At 59.5% G+C, this 20,149-nt stretch overlaps 1 protein-coding gene across 3 annotated transcripts; it reads left to right on the top strand.

Annotated features, from left to right (window-relative positions):
* Positions 1-1,434: 1,434 nt before the first annotated feature.
* ANXA6 (annexin A6) lies at positions 1,435-17,981 on the top strand. 3 transcript variants are annotated; one of them, XM_054841729.1, is made up of 26 exons: positions 1,491-1,761; positions 4,170-4,230; positions 7,146-7,230; positions 7,512-7,606; positions 7,765-7,878; positions 7,954-8,044; positions 8,155-8,234; positions 8,311-8,367; positions 8,545-8,638; positions 8,722-8,817; positions 9,035-9,093; positions 9,372-9,494; positions 9,706-9,764; positions 10,207-10,285; positions 11,176-11,257; positions 11,515-11,609; positions 12,026-12,139; positions 12,747-12,837; positions 13,568-13,647; positions 13,851-13,904; positions 15,184-15,201; positions 16,058-16,154; positions 16,432-16,527; positions 16,820-16,878; positions 17,193-17,315; positions 17,617-17,981. In XM_054841729.1, the coding sequence occupies exons 2-26, from the start codon at positions 4,213-4,215 to the stop codon at positions 17,674-17,676; spliced, it is 2,019 nt and encodes a 672-aa protein (XP_054697704.1). In that variant the 5' UTR covers positions 1,491-1,761; positions 4,170-4,212; the 3' UTR covers positions 17,677-17,981. The 3 variants fall into 3 exon arrangements, with proteins under 3 accessions (XP_054697706.1, XP_054697705.1, XP_054697704.1); XM_054841731.1 differs by lacking the exon at positions 15,184-15,201 and having other exon boundaries at positions 1,435-1,761; XM_054841730.1 differs by lacking the exon at positions 15,184-15,201 and having other exon boundaries at positions 1,489-1,761; positions 13,851-13,922.
* Positions 17,982-20,149: the final 2,168 nt, after the last annotated feature.

Below are 20,149 nucleotides of genomic sequence, written 5' to 3'. Positions count from 1 at the left end.
GGAGAAGAAGGCTAAGTCCAGGTTCTGAGGACAGCTGATATTTTGGGGTGAGAAGCTAACTTTTATTTTATTGTAGGTAGCGTTCAGGTTGAAGCTGTTTACAGTATTTGAGGACAAAAACCTCTTAAGCTGCAATGTAATTCAGTGCCTCCTTCAGGCTGCAAGGAGCAGAGGAAGGGGATGTCAGCCATACAGGAACAAAGCAAGGAAGGATCTAGAGCACCTGAAGTACAGGTGTATGCTCTAACCATAAGGCTGCCCTGTCTTGGCTGTATGGGGCAGCCCCATGTCTCCAGTGCCCCCCGTGAGCCGCTGAGCTAGCGCCTCTGGGGCAGGGGGGCTCAGCACAGCATAACACAGCCTGGGACACCAGGAGGAGAACAGGGCTGTTGTCCTGCACTGCAGCACAGGGTGAACAAAGCTGTGTTTGTCACCCACGTTGTCTCATGTGAACGAGGTCTCCAGACACCAACGCCAGCCCAAGGGAACATTGCCCTGAGGAAACAACAGGGCATGAAGGAGCAGCCTGTGCTAGCTGGCCACGAGGGTCTCCCCCCCACCCAGGGTGCCCCCAGTCTCCTGGGGATGGAATACAGCTGCATGCCAGCCATTGGGCATGTCACACCCAGCCCAGGGTCCCCCCTGCCCAGGACAGGCAGGGCTGAGCAGCTCAGCTGCCTTGCAGCCCCAGAGAGATGCTCAAGGCAGGGCCTGGATGCCTGAGAGGTTACATGCCAGCAGCCTTCAACATCTTGAGGGGGCCCTTGGTTTTATCTGCTTCTGCTGGTATCGGCCAGAGCACAGCCACCACGGCCCACCGCTCCTGGGGAGCCCTGCCAGCTCCTCCAGCCCTTCTGCAGTTTCTGTGCTGGCTGGCGCGAAGGGTGGTGGCGAAGAGGGAGCAGGGTTAACCTGGGTGAGGCAGGGGAGGAAATGGCCTCGGGGCACTGCAGGCAGCGGTGCAGGCAGCTGTACAGCCTGCCAGGAGCATCCGGCCTGTGCCTCCACCCGTGGCTGTGCTGCAAGGTCTTCTCATCCCTGTGTCTGCAGCACAGGAGGGAAGGTTGGGGGACAGCGAGCTGTTTCTCCCCAGCTCTCTGCCAGCTCAACTCCTGCCCCACGGATGTTCCTTGCAGAGCCCGGGTCAGCATCTTCCCCATTGAGCAGGTCCTGCCCCCCTTCCCCCCCCGCCATCCTTTTGGCTTTTGCAGAGAGAGTCAGGGATGGACATTTCCCAACCATGACCAGGGAAGGGGGTGATGAAGGATTTGGTGCTGGCAGAGGTAGCTGGTGGCAGGACCAGCCCAGGAGGCAGCGGCGTACCCTGCACCCCAGCATTCACCAGGAAACCGGGTGGGGGGGGACGGAAGGGGGTGAAATTTCCGCAGTTGAAGTGCAATCACCGTTATCGCTCTGCTCTCTGCGCATTACCGCTGCTGGCACGTAGCCCCTGCACGCACCGGTGCAGCTTTCCTGCCAAGTCACCACCTTCCCCATACCCGGGCAGGGCACTTCTGCAGGCGGCATTGGGTTCCCCTGCACCATGAGCACCCAAAATTAAGCTGAGGTCTGGTGTGGCGACCAGGGTGGGAGTGCGGCGCTGGTGCCACGCAGGCGGGGACTGGAGGGCTGGCGAGCGGTGACGTCTCTCTGGGAGGAATCAGCTGCACGGCAAGGACGAGCGCACGGCCACAAGTACGCATTGAGCACCGGGGGACGGCTGTTCCTGCGAACGCACCCTGACAGGCCTCGGTGCCGTTAGTAAGTGTGCGCCGGCGTGCAGGGGGACCGTGCTGGCGTGAAAAGCCGCCGCCATGGCGTGCGAGGGGAGGAAAGCTCTGGCTGGGCAGCGAGCTGTGCGAGCGGAGGCTCCCTCCAAGGGGTGGCTGCAGGGAGGATCCTTGTTTTCTTTTTCTTTTTATGTTATACCTTTTCTTTTTAACAAAAGCCTGGGGGGCTGCATTGCTGGCGGGTGCATTTTTGGGTGGGTGCAGGCATTGCTGCAGGGCCCATGGGCGTGTCCCGGCCGGGATGCGCCTTTGTCCGCTGCAGCGGCCGCGGAAACGCCCGTCCCTCCGTGCAGGGCTCCGAGCTGGGCTTGGCGGGGAGGATGCCCCTGGTTCGGTACCCGCCGAGCTTTGCACAGGCAAACGCACCGTGCCACGCCACGGAGCCCTAGAAGGGCTGGGGTGGGGCAGGGGACTTTGGGGACATCCCTTGCCTTGCAGGGAAGATGGATGCTGCTTTTTTTAACCCATCAAAGCTCCTTTTCCGCCCTGGGGCAGGGCAGCGGGTGCTGGGTGTGCCGCGTGTGTGGCCTTCACTGTGTTTGGCCGTGCTGGGAGAGCCCTGTCAGGCAGTGGGCTGCAAAAATAGCCGTTGGGCTCCTGGAGTGAAACCCCCGAGTCCAGACCTGTGGTGGGGCCGTGGAGAGACCGGCGGGGTGCACGCTGCCGGGGGGATGAAGGCTTTTTGGTTTTTGGCAAGGGTGATTCGTCCTGCAAAGGGGACAGGCTGTGCTGTCCTAAATCATTTAGGATTTTTCATGGCACTTTCTGTCCGGGGACCCCCACAACTCAAACCTCCCCATCCTTTTGGGGGGGGGCAGGTACATCCCCGTGCCTGGGCTCTGCAGCCTCCGGGTTTTGCCACTGCCCCATGGATGCGGTGTGTTTGGGCATCCTCCATCGCCTGCTGGCAGGGCAAGAGCTGGGGCTGCTCCCCCAGCCTCTGTGGAGGTGTCAGCAGCAGTGGGGGACAGGGATGGGATGCTGCAGGGACACGCTGGGGACTGGGTGTGGCCGGGGATTCTCCGCCACTGCTGAGATGAGTTGGGCGATCTCAGCCCAGCTGCGACATGCATGGAGCGAGGCAGGAGGGCTGTGTCACACAGGGCTTTCTCCATTCCCTGGAGGGTACACAGCTTCATGTACAGGTTCCTGAGTAAAATTAAAAGGCTGCATGGGCTGGGATCCCCTGGCGCTCACCCAGCAGCCGGCCGCAGTGCAGCCTCACTGCGTGCAGACCATGCAGGGGGTCTCCCCCAGCCAGGAGCAATGGGGAAGGGTGACCGAGGCTTGCAGCATCCCCAGCTGAAAAGGGAAGGGGAGGTGAAGGCACTTCTTGTTCTCTGCAAAACTTCCTCCTCTCAGCAAGGATGCCTGTGAGTGCCCGAAAGCTTCCAGCACCTGAACCCGGGGTGACCCAGCCACACTGACGGCACTCCATGGGTGCTCTGGCAGGGAAGTTCATGTGATTTCCCCTACTCGCTCCATGGCATGAAACCGAGCTCGGCTGGAGTCAGAAATCCCCCCAGGGTGGCCCCACTGCACCTTGAGCTTTCCTGTGATGTGTTTCGGAGCGAGGAGGGAGCCGTGCCTCATGGCTGGAGTTCAGCTGACGCTCAGTGGTTCATTCATGGCCGCACTCCATTTTCCAGCTGTTTCTCTCCCTCCGTCAGCTTTCTCAGAGCAAACCGCACTGTCTGGGGACTTTCTCTGGGGGAGGTAGGGGCAGGGAGAGCCCACACTGCAGTGATTTACAGCTATAAATTGTGCTGGGGTTAGAAAACCACCTGTGAGTTACCCTGGAAACCCGGATGCGTTTCCCAGGCTCTGCTGGGTGCGTGGGATTGATGGTGGCCTTGATTCGGTGTGCAGAAACTCAGATAAAGATGGTGGGACTTTGCGGGGGCTGCCTGGCCCTGGCACCATGCAGCAACGGGGCGTCCCCACCAGCTGCTGGAGCTGGGATGGTGCCAGGGCTCGAGGGGCTGCAGGGAGAACGTTGTGGGATGCAGCAAGAAGGGTCAGCCCCATGGAGGATGCTCAGCCCATTTCCATGTATTCAGTGCTCTCTTCCCCTCCCGGTTTCTCTTGGTGCTGGCAGGAAGCTGTGTGGGGCCCCATCTCCGCTACCCCCAGCCCATGGGGTCCCCAACTCGGTGCCAGATACTAAAGGACCTCAGTTCCAGTGGCCGCAGGGTGGCTGGCAAAGCCCTTCTCCCTGAGCCTCCCCGGCAGCACCCGGCCATCGCTCTCCCATGGGTACCACACCTGCACCGATGGCCGGCAGCAGCGCCTGAGGGAGGGAGCGAAGCCTCCCTTAACTAACGCAGCGCACGGAGAGGAGACTTTGGCTCACGTCAGCTTTTCTGTTCCCTCCTGCAGCTCCTCCTTGCCCTCGCTCAGGTGATTTCCAGCTCAGAAAGCCATGGCGCCCAAAGGAAAGGTAAGGGTGAACCACACGCGGTGGGGAGGGGTACCGAGGGTGCTGCAGGGCAACACCTCTATTGTGCAGCAAGGATGGTGGTGACGTGCACGGGGCACGATGCTGCCCAGAGCCTGTTTACATTCCTGTCTGGCCAGCCAGCGCTGTCTGGATGTGGGGAAGCAGGGACCACGAGGAGCAAAAATCCTTTTGGGATCACAGTGGGATGGGGGAGAGAAGCGGGGCTGTGGGAAGGGGAGGAGAGACATCGCACTGGGGATTTGGGCTTCTGCTGGAAAGAAATCCTGCCTGAGCCCGCTGCAAGGCGTGCAGCCCTGCTTTGGCCTCTCCCCCCCCAGCCTGGATTTCTCCCCCCCTCTGAGCCAGGGCTGGTGCAGTGTGGCAGCTGGGTGAGCAGGTGCTCCCTCGCAGCCAGGAAAACATCTTGGCGTGGGTGGAAAACCTTGCCTCGGGGGGGCAGCGGCGGCTGGCGGGGTACAGCCTGCCTGCACTCTGCTAGGAAGGGGAGGAGTCCAAGTCCAGAGCCTCCCTTCTGCACTGCTCGGGGCCAGGCTCTGCTTTCCATTCCCTCGAGAAATCAAGTAATCATTGCCTCAAGCCTAATTACCTACGGCTTTCTGCCCAGCCGAGGGGGTGGTTGCTACTGGGTGGGGAAACTGAGGCACAGCATGGGTGAGCATCACCTCTGTGGTGGTCCAGGACCCCGAGCAGCCGTGCATTGGGAGACAGTAAAGCCACGCTGGGAATTTTGCTTCCACCCTCCCGGCCCCAGCCTGGCTTATTTTTAGCTGGGAGGTCCCGGGCAGGCTGGGATGACTCAGAGGCTGGAGGAGGGGAGGCGGGGGGCCCTGGCAGCTGAAGTGGGGATAGAAAGGGGGACGGGGGCGTGAGGAGGGTGCAGTGGACAGGACGCAGGGGCTTGTTCGCATGAGAGTGCAGGGAGCGTGGGGCGATGCGCAGTGCTGAACTCCTGCCTCAGTTTCCCTTGCCCCCACCATGGCAGCACTGCGGCAAGGCAGGAACACAGCCCTGCTCCTCTTCCCCATTTAACCAGGGCCACCATCTTGTCTCCCCATCACCACCTATGCAACCCCAGCACCTTCCAGCCACCTTCATCCCCTCCTGCTGCCTCCGGGCACCTCCTTTGCCCTGCAACTCCTTATTTACGTCTCTGCAAGGCACGCGTGTGGGCAGCAGCTTGCACAGAGCCAGGAGGGTCTGGGAGCTGCCGGGAAGCGGGGCTAAATCCAGCTCTCCGGATGAATCACTTGCAATACGATCTGTCCCTGCACCCGCCCGGCTCCCCGGAAGGGCAGCGTCTCCTCTTGTCCGACCTGGCCCCTACTACATGGGACACCAGTGCCAGCAGCTCTTCCCGAGAGGGCCTATGGGATGTGCCCAGCCTGGACCAGTTTCTCTCTGGAAAATGGGGGCACAGAGGCCAGCTGTGTGAGATGCACAGTTCAGTTGTGCTGCAGCATTGGGATGGGGCCCAGGGGAGTGACGGGCACGGGGTGCCCCGTGTCCATCCCCTTGGGTTCATTCCTGGAGGCACTTGCTGGGTCAGGGATGCTGGCACTGGTGCTGCCTGCCCATCTTCTCTGGGGATGCGTCGGCTTTAGATGCCCATGTTGGCAACGGCCCTGGGCATTCGTACAGCTCTCGAGGATTTTAAACAAGCCCTGCAGCAGATCCTGAGCAAGCAAGTGCTGGGAGGTGTATGCACCCAGGTGGCACATGGTACAAGCAGAGCCAAGGGAGGATGGTCAGAGTTTCCCAGGGTGCTGACACAGCTGAGAGCCCCCGGTCAGCCTGACACCCAGCCCTCCCGCTCCCCGCTAAGGAAATGCTGCTGTTCAGCTCTTCCCATGCCCTGCCTCCAGCGGGGATGTGTCCCAGTCCCTTACACAGGGCCAGGCTGGTTTCACATCTGCTTCCACCCAGGGTTTGTGCTGATCTCGTTCAAAGTCTGGCTCCAGGCTGCCCTGGGGTGAATTCCTCCTGGGCAAAGCTGGCCTGGGAAGAGGAAGCCCGGTCCCTGCTTTTTGCTGAGGTGTCTGTTTTGGGGTGTCACTCCCGGGCTCCTCGTGCAGCCTGGAGGCGCAGAGGAGCAGACAGAAGTGGATCGTGTCAGCCCCCAGGACTTCTCAGGCTCCTGGGAAAGTCTTTCCACGTAGCCAGGACCTCTGCTCTGACCCCTCGGACCAGCCTGGGCCCTGCGGGAACGCACGCTGGGGCAGGACAAGCTGTTGGCAGCTTTGGCACTTCTCTGTGCTTTCCATTTAGCAGCCCACAATGATTTTGTACCTGTAAATGTGTCTCTTCACTTGGAAGCCACGCAGAGCTTGGGCATCCTTAGCATCCAGAAGGATTCCCTGCTCGCAACAGGCAGTAGGAAAATTCCTTCCTTCATCGCTCCCAATCTACCCCCATCACTCCCTCCAGCCTGGCTGTGTTGCAGGGGGATCGCCCTGGTCCTTCCACGCCTTCCCCTGCCTTCAGGGTGTCCAACCCTCCCATGGGGTCTCCCCTTTTCCTGTTGAACCCCCCCCAGATGGAGCAGGGAACCCAAACATGCTGAAGAAACCTCCTTTCAAACCACCAGCTCTTGCAGGCGCAGCAGGGAAGCTTAAAAACAGGGCAGAACTGCAGAGTGCAATGCCAGCAAGATACAAGGGTGAAGGCTACGTACCACAGTGACCCAGCCTGCAAACAGTTTACACAGTGGGGAGAGCAAACAGGAAAGGAAACAACTGAGAAGAACAAGTGTTTATGTTTGAGGCCGAACTTTGCTTTCAGACAGCCTGAGCAGGAGTGGATCTTGCCCCAGTCCCACTCAGCTTCTACTTCTCCTTCCCCCCATCTCATGTGGGGCTGTTCCTTCCCCTTTCACCTTCTCACCTCCTTTCCCCTAGGTCTACAGGGGGTCAGTGAAGGATTTCCCAGGCTTTGATGCCAACCAGGACGCGGAAGCCTTGTACAATGCCATGAAGGGATTTGGTACGGATGCTCCTCTGGACTGTCGCCCTGGGACCACCCTGATGTCTCCTATTCCCTCAGCTGACCCTTGCATGGCTGGGCATCCTGCATCGCCTCCCCTCTCAGCTGCCTGTCTGCTTTAGCAGCGTGCCAGGACCTCTCCTGGCTCCCTCTTCCTCCCTGGAGCCAGCCTGGCTCTGCTTCTCCTCCCGGCCCTGAGTCAGAAGCAGCTTTGGGCACGGCAGGATGGCTACGATGAGCCCAGCCGTGGGGCTAAATGTGACTCCCGGCTCTCCTCGCAGGCAGTGACAAGGAGGCCATCCTCGACCTCATCACATCCAGAAGCAACAAGCAGCGAGTGGAGATCTGCCAAGTCTACAAGTCCCTCTACGGGAAGGTAACAGCAGAAACGCTCCCCGGTCTGTGCCCCCACTGCAGACGCAGGTGGCCATGGCTGCCACCAACCAGCCCACGCAGGGACCCACCGCTCCCTGGACCCACTCAGAGATGCTGTGGAGTAAAGGGTCCCCCAGCCCCTTCCTCCCCCTCCACCAGGACCTCATCGCAGATCTCAAGTATGAGCTGACGGGGAAGTTTGAGCGGCTGATCGTGAGCCTGATGCGGCCCCCAGCCTACAGCGATGCCAAGGAGATCAAAGATGCCATCGCGGTAAGGGGGTGGGAAGCCCCTCCGAGGACATCCCGGCTGGGACCACTGCTGATAGGGCTGTGTCTCTGCCCACAGGGCGTCGGCACGGATGAGAAGTGCCTCATCGAGATCCTCGCCTCCCGCTCCAACCAGGAGATCCACAACCTGGTGGCGGCCTACAAAGATGGTGAGGGCTGGGGAAGGGCAGGGGCTGCCCTGTGTCCCCTTGGGCCAGGACGAGGGGCAGAGGTGAGGGGATCCAGCTCTCCAGGCTCTGACCTTTCCCTCTTCCACCAGCCTACGAGAGAGACCTGGAGGCTGACATCGTTGGAGACACGTCAGGCCACTTCAAGAAGATGCTCGTCGTTTTGCTTCAGGTATGTCCATCTGTCCAGCGTCTGTAGGTGGTGGGTGCCTGTGCCCATCAGGGCTCAGCCTGTTTCTGTTCCACAGGGCACCAGGGAGGAGGATGACGTGGTGAGCGAGGACCTGGTGGAGCAGGATGCCAAGGTAAGGCTTGGCAGGTCACTGGGATGAGTGGCATCCAGGCAGGGATGGGGCTGGTGGCACTGGGATCATCTGTAGACCTGTGAAAGGTGGGTTGGCACCAAGGGCGCCCGTGCTTGGGCAGAGCCCCATGTGAGCAGCACCCTGAGTCGGGCTCTGCCACCTTCCCCATCCCACAAGGACCTGCTGGAAGCTGGAGAGCTGAAATGGGGCACGGATGAGGCCCAGTTCATCTACATCCTTGGCCGGCGAAGCAAGCAGCACCTCCGCCTGGGTGAGCATCTCCTGCAAGCTCGGGGCTGGGCCTGAAGGTATCTTGGCAGCTTCTCCAGGCATCATCTCACTCTTGTCCTGCAGTCTTTGATGAGTACCTGAAGATTTCTGGGAAGCCAATCGAGAGGAGCATCCGAGGAGAGCTCTCTGGTGACTTTGAGAAGCTGATGCTGGCTGTGGGTAAGTCAGCCCCTGCATGGGGAGCGCTGCGAAAACACATTGCTGGCCTTGCCGGGGTGGGAGGGCTCAGTGCAAGAGCCGTCGGGGCTGCAGCTGTAGCTGGTTTCAGGGAGGCTCCTTCAGGGTGGGTGGCGATGCTGAACGTGGTGCCCAAGGGGCATGGGTGCTCAAAGGCTGAGGTGCCGGCATCCCTCACCGCGCCTCAATTTCCCCACAGTGAAGTGCATCAGAAGCACGGCTGAGTATTTTGCTGAAAGGCTCTACAAGGCCATGAAGGTGAGTGGATCGCCCCTTCTCCAGGGGGTCCGCCGGAGTGCTGCGGGGAGATGGCCAGAGGAGGGGTCCCCTTGCCACGGGGTGCTGTTGGAGGGCAGGGTGACGCAGGTCCATGAAGACAGGACCTACATGACCTGGAGTCTTTGCTCTTCCTTCCAAAAGAGTTATTCCTTCAGACCTGGGGCTGGGTAGAAATCTGATAGAGGGTCCCAAATGTGATGGGCTGAGCAGGGCTTGCTGGCTATCCCAGGCTTGACGTGGGGGCTCCTCTGTTGCAGGGGCTGGGCACAAGCGACAACACGCTGATCCGCATCATGGTGTCCCGCAGCGAGATCGACATGCTGGACATCCGGGAGGTGTTCAGGACCAAGTATGAGAAATCTCTCTACAACATGATAAAGGTAAGTGCTGGGGGTCCCTGGTCACCCTCTGAGCAGCTGCTAGTGCTGCCCCCCTTGTGATGCCAGCACCCGTGGGAGGGCTCAGCCACCCTGTGCTGGGTGTCCATCTCTGAGGACAAGGCTCAGGGAGACCCCTCTCCATGCGCCCATCCCATGGTGCTACCTCGACCCTCCCTGCCGCATGATTCTCCATCTCTGTCTATCTTTGCAGGAGGACACCTCCGGGGAGTACAAGAAGGCCCTGCTGAAGCTGTGCGGAGGGGACGATGAGTAAGACCGCCTGTCACCCCGTTTGTCCCTCTTCATCCCCTTGGTGCTGGGTACAAACCAGGTCAGAGCCTGGTGGAGCACCTGGACCGGCAGCACCCGCAGTAACAGCGGTTCAGTACGGGGGGGGCCCTGCGGCCCCTCTGCGTGGCCAACCGTGATGCCATGGTCCCTTCTTGGCACGTGGCAGCCCCGCAGGGCACAGACAAACGCCTGGAGGGAGGATGCCCTGGTGGGGGCCGTTGGGATTTACCACCCACTTCCCCACGCTCCCACCCAGCCCCACAGCAAGCACCCTGCCCTCCCACCTGCCTCCGTGCCCGGCGGGTACAAAGACCCCTCGTGGAGGGGCAGGATGGGGTGCAGGACCAGGCGGGGGGTGGCTGCTGGCGGGGCGTGGGGCCCCCATGGCTCACTGTCCCCTGTCCTTGCCCTCCCGTTGCAGTGCCGCAGGTGAGTTCTTCCCCGAGGCGGCGCAGGTGGCCTATCGGATGTGGGAGCTTAGCGCGGTGGTCAAAGTAGAGGTCAGCACCCCCCAGCCCCCCCTGTACCTCTCCTCTGCTCCCTGCCGGCTTGGGACCCCCGGCTGTTCCTCTCTGTTGCGGAGCACAGCCAGCCCCACACCTCTGCTCTGCCTCTCGCTCTGCAGCTTCTCTTGATGCCATTCTCCAGTTTTGGGTCACGAGGCTGGCGGGACGTAACCCCAGCAGGGCTGGCTGCCCCCCGCGGGCTCCACTAACCCCCTTCTCTCTCTGAGGCTCCCACCCTCCCTCTCTCCCTCCCTCGGGATGGCAGGCCCTGCATGTCTGTGCAATGCATCACGTGCAGCCCTGGCTCCGGTGCCCACCGGAGACCTCCTGCTCCCCAGGGCAGCCCACCCCGATGCCAGGGATGGCCGGGGCATGGCCGTGCCATGGGGAGCCAGGACACTGCATGCAGCCGGAGGCACCCACAGAAGGGTGTTTTGGGATGTGCAGGAAAGGCACCCTGAGCCCTACGTGCATGGGGAGGATGGAGAAGTGCTGGGAGCTCTAAGAATGCAGGAGGGTAGAATTACAGGGCAGGAGCGGGCACCCTTTCAGTGACTCTTCTTCTGGCTCTCAGCTGTTGTGGCCAAGATGTCCCAGTGCTAGGGAGGCAGGTATAACACTGAGCAGGACACCGAGACTCCAGGGACTGTCTTGCTGTCTTCTCCCTGCTCTCTGCTGGCCTGGCTATGGTTTGCCCCTCGAAGGAAGGGGTGACAGAACATCCTCACTGAGCCCCAGGTGCTTGCACTAACACACGACCTGCTTTGGCCTCGGCTTGCCGGGTGGCACCTTCCCTCCCTCTCTCCATCCCTCTCCATCCATCCCTCCCTCCCTCCATCCCACCCAGCTCAGGGATGAACCCAAACCCCTCTGTGTCTCTGCAGCTGCGAGGAACCGTGCAGCCTGCGGGAAGCTTCAACAGCGACGGGGACGCGCAGGTGCTGAGGAAGGCGATGAAGGGCCTGGGTAAGCGGGGACTGTGCACCCAGCCCTTTCCTGCTGCTCCTCAACAGCTCCTGGGGCAGAAAACCCACCCTGGCCCACGCAGGGCTGCATGAAAGCCCTGGGGAGGGGGAAAAGAGCCAGTTTTGGAGCTGTGAGAGCTCCATCTTCCCCATCTCCTGTTTATGGGGGGGGACAGTGATGTCCCCACAGTTAGGGGTGACATGGTGTGCCTCTGCTGGCCCCCTTGGCTCTCCCCAGCATCACTGCTGTTGTTGTAGGCACGGACGAAGGGACCATCATCAACGTGGTGACGCAGAGGAGCAACGCCCAGAGGCAGGAGATCCTAAAGGCTTACAAGGCTCACTACGGCAGGGTACTGCTGCCCCCACCACCACCCTGCTCCTTCCTTCTGCCCGCATCCTGCCCCCTCCCATGTGGAGATCTGCCCCTCACTGAAAGAAATCCTGCCCAGGGAGCAGTGGGCAGCCAGGGCACTCCTCTTTGCTCTGTCATGACTGCTCCAAGGAAGATCAAGTTGTCAGCCAGGCTCCCGTTGTGGGTAGGGCATCCCTTCCCCTTCGCTTGCCCCATCTTCAGTCCAGCACAGAGGACTCCAGAGCCAGGATCTCCCTAGAGTCACCTCCTAAAATGTCACCTTAAGCCACCCTCAGGGTCTTACTAGATGTCTCCCACCTCCATGCTCTCCTCCCCTGTTCTCTCCCCGGTGTTGCCTTGGCTGGTCTGTCCCTGCAGAAGGAGCTGGGGACTGACCCTCAAACGCTTTTGCAGGACCTGATGGCAGACCTGAAATCTGAACTGTCAGGCAGCTTCGCCAAGCTGATCCTCGGGCTCATGCTGACGCCGGCGCAGTACGATGCCAAGCAGCTGAGGAAGGCTGTGGAGGTAACTGCCACACTGGTGGTATCGGCTTCAGCACATGAGGACAAGGTGTTTTTTGCTGTGGTTGTACCCGCACTGCCGGTGGCCCGGGGCTGTGAGATCTGCACCCCAGCTTTGCACACCCCCAGGCTCTCATCCCCTATACAAAGGGAAAGCAGAGCAGAAAGCACCAGGACAAAGACCTGGTTTGCACTCAAGACCTGCTGGAAGCCCAGTTTGGCCTCCCTGCAGCCCAGCGTGCTCTAGCCATGTCGTGCACGAAGCCTCTCAGGGAGACCTCCCACTGCTCTACAGAGCATCCCCACTTTGCAGCAGGACCAGTGCCCTGCCAGGTGCAGGCAGCCTCAGGAGAGCCACGGTAGGGGCAAACCAGTGACGTGCACCACTATCCACCAGTCACACCAGTTGGGACCCCTCTAGCAGCACACTTGGACATTTTTTGTGCTGGTTCCTACCAGTCGTTGGAGCTGTTTGCTGGACATGGACTTCAGGCACATGATAGCCCTGGGGTTAGAGCAGCCCCTCCTTGCCCAACACTGGCAGGGCAATGCCACCATGTCCCCATCCGGCGCTGGCACCCGCAGCACCCCACCATGCCGTTCTTTTCCAGGGGGCCGGCACAGATGAGAGCGCCCTCATTGAAATCATGGCCACGCGGAACAACGAGGAGATCACAGCTATCAACAAGGCGTATCAGGAAGGTACGGCACAGGAGGGACGTGAGGAGCACCCAGGTCCTGGGCACGGACCGTGTTCAACACTGTACAAGGCCCTTTCCAGAACCTGGGGTACAATTTTTGTCTCAGGGTTGAGTCCATGGCTTTGTGCTGTGAAGGTCCGTTAGTCCTTCCAGGCAAGAGCAGTTCTTCCCCCAGTCCAACACCTTATTAAAGAGAAATGGAAACCTGGGATGAGGCTGGCAGGAGTCCTCAAATCCATGCTGTGATTTTTCACACACCCCCAGACCCTGTACTTCTCTTTCCCTTCCATCCATGCCCCCTTCTCCCTAGGGAACAAGACCTGCAAGCTCCAGGTTAAACCCCCAGCCTCTTCTCCCTCAGAGAGCCCATGGTTTTAAACAGATGCCTCTGTGGCTGGTCACCCCCAGCAGAACACTGGTCCTGGCCTCTCTCCATTTCACAGTAACATGCCCCAGCTCCTCCACCAATGTCTCCTCCCCTGAGAGCTCTTTCCCAATGACCCCTTTCCCTCCGGAGCAGCTGGAGTAAGAGGCTGTGCCCGTGCCCAGGGCATTAGAGCTGCTGGGGTGATCCCCTCCTCCCCGGGCCTGGAAATAGCAGATGGAGGCATCTGCTTCGGCCACACGAAGGCCGGAGGATGGCCACCACCATCCGCAGGCCCCATGGAGATCATGGCACAACAGGCACCCGTGGGTGGGAAGCAGGGCTCAGCTCTCCCCCTTCTCCACAGCCTACCACAAGCGCCTGGAAGACGACCTGAGCTCTGACACATCGGGGTATTTCAAGAGGATTCTCGTCTCCCTGGCTCTGGTAAGGGGGGCTCTCTCGCTGGGGATTGTCCCCTCCCTGCCACGGGCAGTGCTGGGGGTCTGCAAGGATGGTGGCTATGGAGAAGACAGAGCATCACCGCCTGGCTGGGCAGCGCTGCTGGACCCTGTCTGCCACCCCCTCACCTGGGGCTCTCCCGGGAGATGTCCGCTTCCCAGCTCCATGATTCTTGTGTTGAACCACAGGGCAACCGCGACAAAGGACCAGAGAACCTCACACAGGCGCATGAAGACGCCAAGGTAAGGACTGTACAGGCAGTGCTCTGCATTAAAAAAAAAAAAAAAAAAAAAGAGGATGTTGCATTCCCTGGTCTGGAAATGGCATCCTCAGGGAAGCAAATGCTGCCGGGGCAGGGTCTCTGTGAGCTGCAGGGGGAGATGCCAGGTGAAGTGACCCCCTTGGAGGTAAACCTCCCAGGCCTGATTTCTGATGCCCTGAGCCCTGCTGCTCCATGCACAGGAAAGCTGCAAACCATGAGAGCAGCCCTGGGGTCCAGCCCCAGGGAGCTCCCAGCCAGGGACCGCACCATTTCTTGTGCGGAGCTGCTACTTTGGGGTCCAGTAACACACACCAATGCTGAAATCTGGCACTTGAGCTTCAAAGGCAGCTTTGGGCTGGTCTGCAGGAGCCACCCAACTCTTTGTTGGGGCAGCCCTGAAGCCTGAGCTGCTTTCTGCCGTGCCAGCGTGCTGGGATGCCAGCCCCCAAACCATTGCCTTATCTTTACTGGGCTGTGGTGAGCCAGGACTGGAGGGGGAAGGCTGCGCAGCCCAAAACAGTGCAGAGGGGTGCTGGGTCCCCATTGCCTGGCTCAGCTCCTGGTTCCAGGAGACCTGTGACCCTCAGGCTGTGCACCTTGGCCTCCTGCTCCTTTGGGCCAAGTCTTTTCTGAAAGGGGCTGGGAAGCTCGTTGCAGGGTCAAACCCGAGCTCTCGCTTGGCTGTCCTGCTCCAGTACCGCTTGCTCCAACGCATGCCAGCAGCGTGCAGACGCGCAGCTCTCCCAGCGGGGCCGCTGCCGGCAGAGGGAGCGGATGCTGCACTGCCTGCACCCTGCCGCATGCGCTGCCGCTCGCTTCGACCTGCTGCAGAGAAAGAGAGAGCCAGGGATGACAAACACAGGGACGAGCCAGCCGGGTGGCAGCTGGCCTGGCACCACGCTGTATTTTGTCAGCAAAGCCACCCTTCCCCTCCTTTCGCTGCCTGTGCCTGGCAGAGGCGGGCAGGCTGCTGGGAGCCAGCCTGGGGCCAGGCAAGGATGCTCCCCAAGGAGCAGCAGGCTGGTACCCAAACCCCAGGGGTGGGGTCTCTCTTTGCTCGGCCAAAGACCACCACCCCCGTCCCAGCTAGCGATGTAGGGGCCAAACTAGAGGAGGACACAGGTCCTAAGGTCAGGCCCATTCTCAGGGGAGCTGAGACAGGTCATTTAGGGGGATTTTGCTACGACTTCCCTTGCTTTGTCAGGGAAGGATAAAGGTTGAGCAGCACCTTCTGACCCTGTTGTCTTCCTGTCTGCCAGGTTGTTGCTGAGAACCTGGTGAGTGCCTGCCCTTTCTCTCTTCAGCCTTCTGCATGTTTGAGGGGATGTTGGGGTCCTTGGGTGCAGGGCTGGGGCTGGGAGGAGCTGCCCCATGTGCCAGGACTCCTTTGGCCATGCTGGCTGTGCTTGCTTGCTTGCTTGGGGCCCCAGGGTACCTGCATGAGGATGGGGTGGCAAGGGGACAGATGGGACCTGCATGAGGGCATTTCCCTGCAGCGCTGGGCAGGGAAAGGACAGGGCAAGAGAGAGGGAAAACCTTTGGGAGGGCTGGGGACCAATCCTGCCTGCTGCCTGCATGCAGGACCTGTGTTCCTGGTAGCATGGGACTTGGGACTGGCTTCCCTGGCTCCCCGAAAGTGGGAATTGGGGAAGGGGCAACTTTCTACTGCAATAGCCGAATGTTTGTGATGCATACAGCCTCCCCGCTGAGCCCCACAGCAGGAGGGGCAGCCGTTTCACCTGTGGGCAGCACTGCTGCAGCCCAGGGTGGAGGGTGGCTTCTGTGTCTGGCAGCGCTGAGTTTCCTGTTCAGTATTGGCCATCCCCAAAACATACTCCCCAAAGAACAAAAAAAAGTCTTTACCATGAGCATTGCAAAGCTTTTTCATAAAAACTGGAAAACATCCTTTCTCAGAGGTAATGTGTGAGTGTGCAGCTGTGCACCTTCACATCCATGCATAGAAAATGCCTTGTTTTTGGCCAATAAAAGCTATTTTTCCTGCTCATAAGAGGCCACCCTCTTTGCAAGAGGGTTTCAGGGCTGGCTGTCCCAGGAAGAGCTGTTTAATGTCTTTCCCCATCTCCGCTACGCCCATCCCCTTGCCTCCCTCTTCATTCTTGGTTGTTCTCCCAGAAACTTGCTGACGTCTCCAGCAACGACTCCAGCGACTCCCTGGAAACCCGCTTCCTCAGCATCCTCTGCACTCGCAGCTACCCACACCTCCGCAGAGGTAGGACCATGTTTCTCCATCGCTGCTGGACCCTCAGCTGCAACAGCAGTGCTTTGATTGGGGCTGGATGGGACTCCTGGGCAGTAGGAGGTTGGGGTGGCCCTGTTTCCCCAGTGGTGGGAGGAGATGGCATTTGGGGTGGCTGGTTGAGGTCACCATAAACCTGCTCTGGTCCCATCTGGTCCAGAAGTCTCCACAGTTGAGGCTTGGGTCTCCTGGTGCCCAGGGCTGGGATGGAGCAGCTCGGCGGTGACCCTCTCCTCTCTCCCATCTCCAGTGTTTCAGGAGTTCATCAAAATGACCAACCACGACGTGGAGTTTGCCATCAGGAAGAGGATGTCAGGAGATGTGAGGGACGCCTTCTTGGCCATTGGTCAGTGCCTGACAGGTGTTCCCTCGGGGCTGGGCTCCACAAAGGGCAGGCAGCCCCTTCGCCTGCCTCTGCCGAGGCAACGTGAGGGCAGATTCCTGCTGCCTTTGCGCCATGGAGACTCCCAGCGTGGCATGGGGTCAGGGCTTTTATAGGGCATCCTATGGGCTAAGCCTGCACCCTTGTACCAAGGAGGGTTTGCAGCTGACCCAATGGGTGGCACAGCTCCTTGCTGTGATGTCCCCTGGGTGCCATGAGCCAGGAGCCCACTTTCTCTCCCCTCTGTGTGTTGCAGTCCGGAGCGTGAAGAACAAGCCGGCCTTCTTTGCTGACAAGCTCTACAAGTCCATGAAGGTGCAGATGGGCTCTCCTGGGGCTGGGCTGTGGGAGGGGGCTACGGTGGGCAGACAGCCTTTGGGACTCTCCAATTTAACCCCACAGCAGTGATGGGGTTTGGCCCCTGACCATCCCCAACAGGACAGAGCTGAGCTCAAATGCTGCATCAGCTTCCTGGGGTTAACAGGAGACACGGCAGGCTTGTGTCTTGCCAGCAGCAAGCCCAGCACATGTCCAGGGGGAGATCAGCAGCTTGGACTGTGCTGGAGATGCTAGGAGGGTCCCTGGGCCCCAGTCCCTCAGGGCTTATTTGTTCAAGCTCACCTTTGCAGGGTGCCGGCACAGATGAGAAGACCCTCACCCGCATCATGATTTCCCGGAGCGAGATTGACCTGCTCAATATTCGCCATGAGTTCCTAGACCTGTTCGACAAATCGCTGCACCATATGATCGAGGTGAGGGGACCCGGGCATCCCTCCCCAGCTTGCCACCTTGTCTGGCTGAGCCCCGGCTATGAGCCCTGCAGGGATCCGAGTCGTGAGCAGTGCCACGGGGCTGAGCGTCGCCTGGGGAGGGGGAACCAGCCCCAGTGTTGGCAGGTCTGGCTGCAGAGGGGATGCGCCGACATCTTCCACTGCTGCGCAGATGCCTGTGGGGTGGCCAGTTATGCCTTCCCCGTGCCCAGCACCTTGAACTTGGGCTTCCCCAGGACAGGCATCGGGAGGCAGTTCTCTGACATGAGTCTTCCTCTTGCAGAAGGACACCTCTGGCGACTACCGCAAGGCTCTGCTGGCCCTGTGCGGGGGGGAGGACTAGGCGGCCGCGGGGGCCCCTTCTTCGTGTCTGAGTCAGCACACGTGCACCGCCTTGATGTCACTGCAGCTTCGGGGGCTTCAGGGGACACTCGGTTCCCTGCAGAGGATGACTCACTTTGCGCTGGAAAGCAGCACCACATTGCAAGCAGGGGAGTCTTGGGGAGGGGAGCAGAAGGGTCTCGGTAGGGGGATTATTGTCTGTCTTGGTACAAAATAATGCATATCCAAACATGCCACTAACCCAGGAATTTACCCAGATAGAAAAGACAATTTTAAATCTCATAAATAAAGCCTTACTGTTGCTGATCCTGGGGCAAGAGCGGTCGATTTATTGGGGCAGGTTTGGGTGGGACTGAGCCCGCGCTGAGGAGTCTCAGTGTCTCCTTACTCCGGCAGGCAAAGGTGGGCAGGAGCCATGCCCCAGCCCCAGGGAGGGCCCTGGAGACCCCAAAGCCCCTCTAAGCAGCACCGCAGGGTCCCCCACTGCTGAGAAAGGGGCTGGAAATGCATCTGGTGCTGGAAGCAGTGCAGGGATTTCACTGAGAGCTTCACTTCATGCTTCTAAAAACCCCCGGCAGGGTTCGTGCCGTTGTGTGGATGATGCTTCTATAAAACAGAGATACAAATCAGACTTGATGGCATCTACCCGTCCTTGCACGTGGTTTTCTATGCTTTCAAGCTGCTGAAGCAGCGGTTGAAAGGCACATGCCACAGAGGCTACACCCCCAAACAGTTTATGTTTGCACTTCCCCCCAGCGCCCAGGAGAAAAGAACTGGAATTTCCAAAAGTGGGAAATTCCAGCACTTTCAATTGTTTCCAAGTCGGAACACAAAGTCTTGAATACCCAAGTCTTCCTCAGAACAGCCGGTTGAGGAAAGCTTCACCTTCAAAATATCAAAGCAGCATTAGAAATAATAACACAGTATTATTACACTTCAAAACCAGCTGAGGTTGAGAAGCAGCAACATGTAGAGACAAACCAGGGAAGGTGAAACAACTCAGCTGGTTGTTATTCCACTGAAAATTCCCTTGATGCCTTCCTTGTAAAACATCCCTTTGTAACAAAACCACCTTTCTCAGGGGAAAGTGACCTGGCTGAAGGTTTTTCATTCTCTCCCATAGAGATTTGGGCTCCTCTGTCTTGCCCCTGTGTGTAATGAGCATACAAGTTCTGGTGGCACCGGGGTGGGCTGAGCCCACCCCACAGCAGCTCACGGGTCGCCTGCCTGGCTGGGGACCTGCTGCAAAGGCTTTGAGCAGATGCAGAAGATGTTTTGAAGGGAGGATATAACCCTGATCTTCATCTGCCTATCTCATCCTGCGGTTCAGCACTGCAGCTTTTGGCTTCGCAGCAGAGGCGTGAGGCTGCCGGAGAGGCAGGCACAGCACAATGATGGCAGGGAGCAGAGCTGGCCACGTCCCCACAGCTGGGAACAGGGCTCTCAGGGACCTGGCTGCAATGTCCGAGGAAGTTTTGGGGCTCAGGAAACAGCCTGGCACCTCTGGGAGAGCCAGATTTGGGGCAGTGGAGCTCCGCTCCTCCAGAGCAGGTGAGGAAATCTGCTCAGCATTAGCACAGGGCTGCAACCTGCAAGCTATCGTCCTGCCTCCTTGTTGCCAAAACACAGGCTCTCAGGGTGCGTGCAGGGGGTTGTATTCCCTGGGCACAGGCATAAACGCTCCAGTGAAATTTCTGGCTGCACCACGATTGCTATGAGCCTGTGATCAGTGACCCCGTCACCCACAGCCCAGCTGCCTCGGAGCAGCACCGGACCACGAGTGAAAACCAGTCCCCAGCCCGGCTTGGGGTGATGCCGCTGCCAGGAAGCCTGGCTGACCCCAGCACACCGATCCTCAGGCCAGGAATTTCCCTGGCACCCACTGCCGGCTGCTCCTATGATGAGGGCAAGATACACAGTGTTTGGGGACAGGGAGGGAGAGCGAGACGGGATTTCCTCCTTGGAGCAACTCCTTCTCCTGGAAAGCCCTGCTGCCAAAAAGTCTTCGTCTTGCCCCAGCTCCATAGTAATCCATCTCCAGCAGCGGTTGCTACAGCTGGAGCAGAAAACAGCCAGTGGCATTTTAATCACTGCAAATACTTAAGCACACTCAATGTCCTATTTAAGCACAGCATATTTCGACATCCCACCCCCATGCTGCTGGGGCTGCTGACGGTGGGTTGCCCTACAAGGGAGAACCGCAAACTGGACTGAGCTCAGCAGAGCTGCCCACCCTGAGGGCAATGCCAGGAGGGTGATGGCATCTTGGGAAGCACAAGCACGGCCTCTGGGAATCTCTGCCCCTGGGGCATTTTCTCCCCATTTCTCACCCCAATGTTTTCTTGCAGAGGTTGATCAATTTGCAGCCAGCTCCTGTTTGAAGACCTGCTCCCATTTGGCGTCATGCATCACAATAAATGCGTCTCCCACTGTCAACCGAATTAAATTCCTGCTGCCTTCCTGTGCTGGAGAGC

This window comes from Grus americana, chromosome 14 (assembly GCF_028858705.1).
Source record: "Grus americana isolate bGruAme1 chromosome 14, bGruAme1.mat, whole genome shotgun sequence".
NCBI lineage: Eukaryota > Metazoa > Chordata > Aves > Gruiformes > Gruidae > Grus > Grus americana.
Note: the sequence above shows the minus strand (reverse complement) of the source record. Positions and strands in the feature narration are given on the sequence as shown.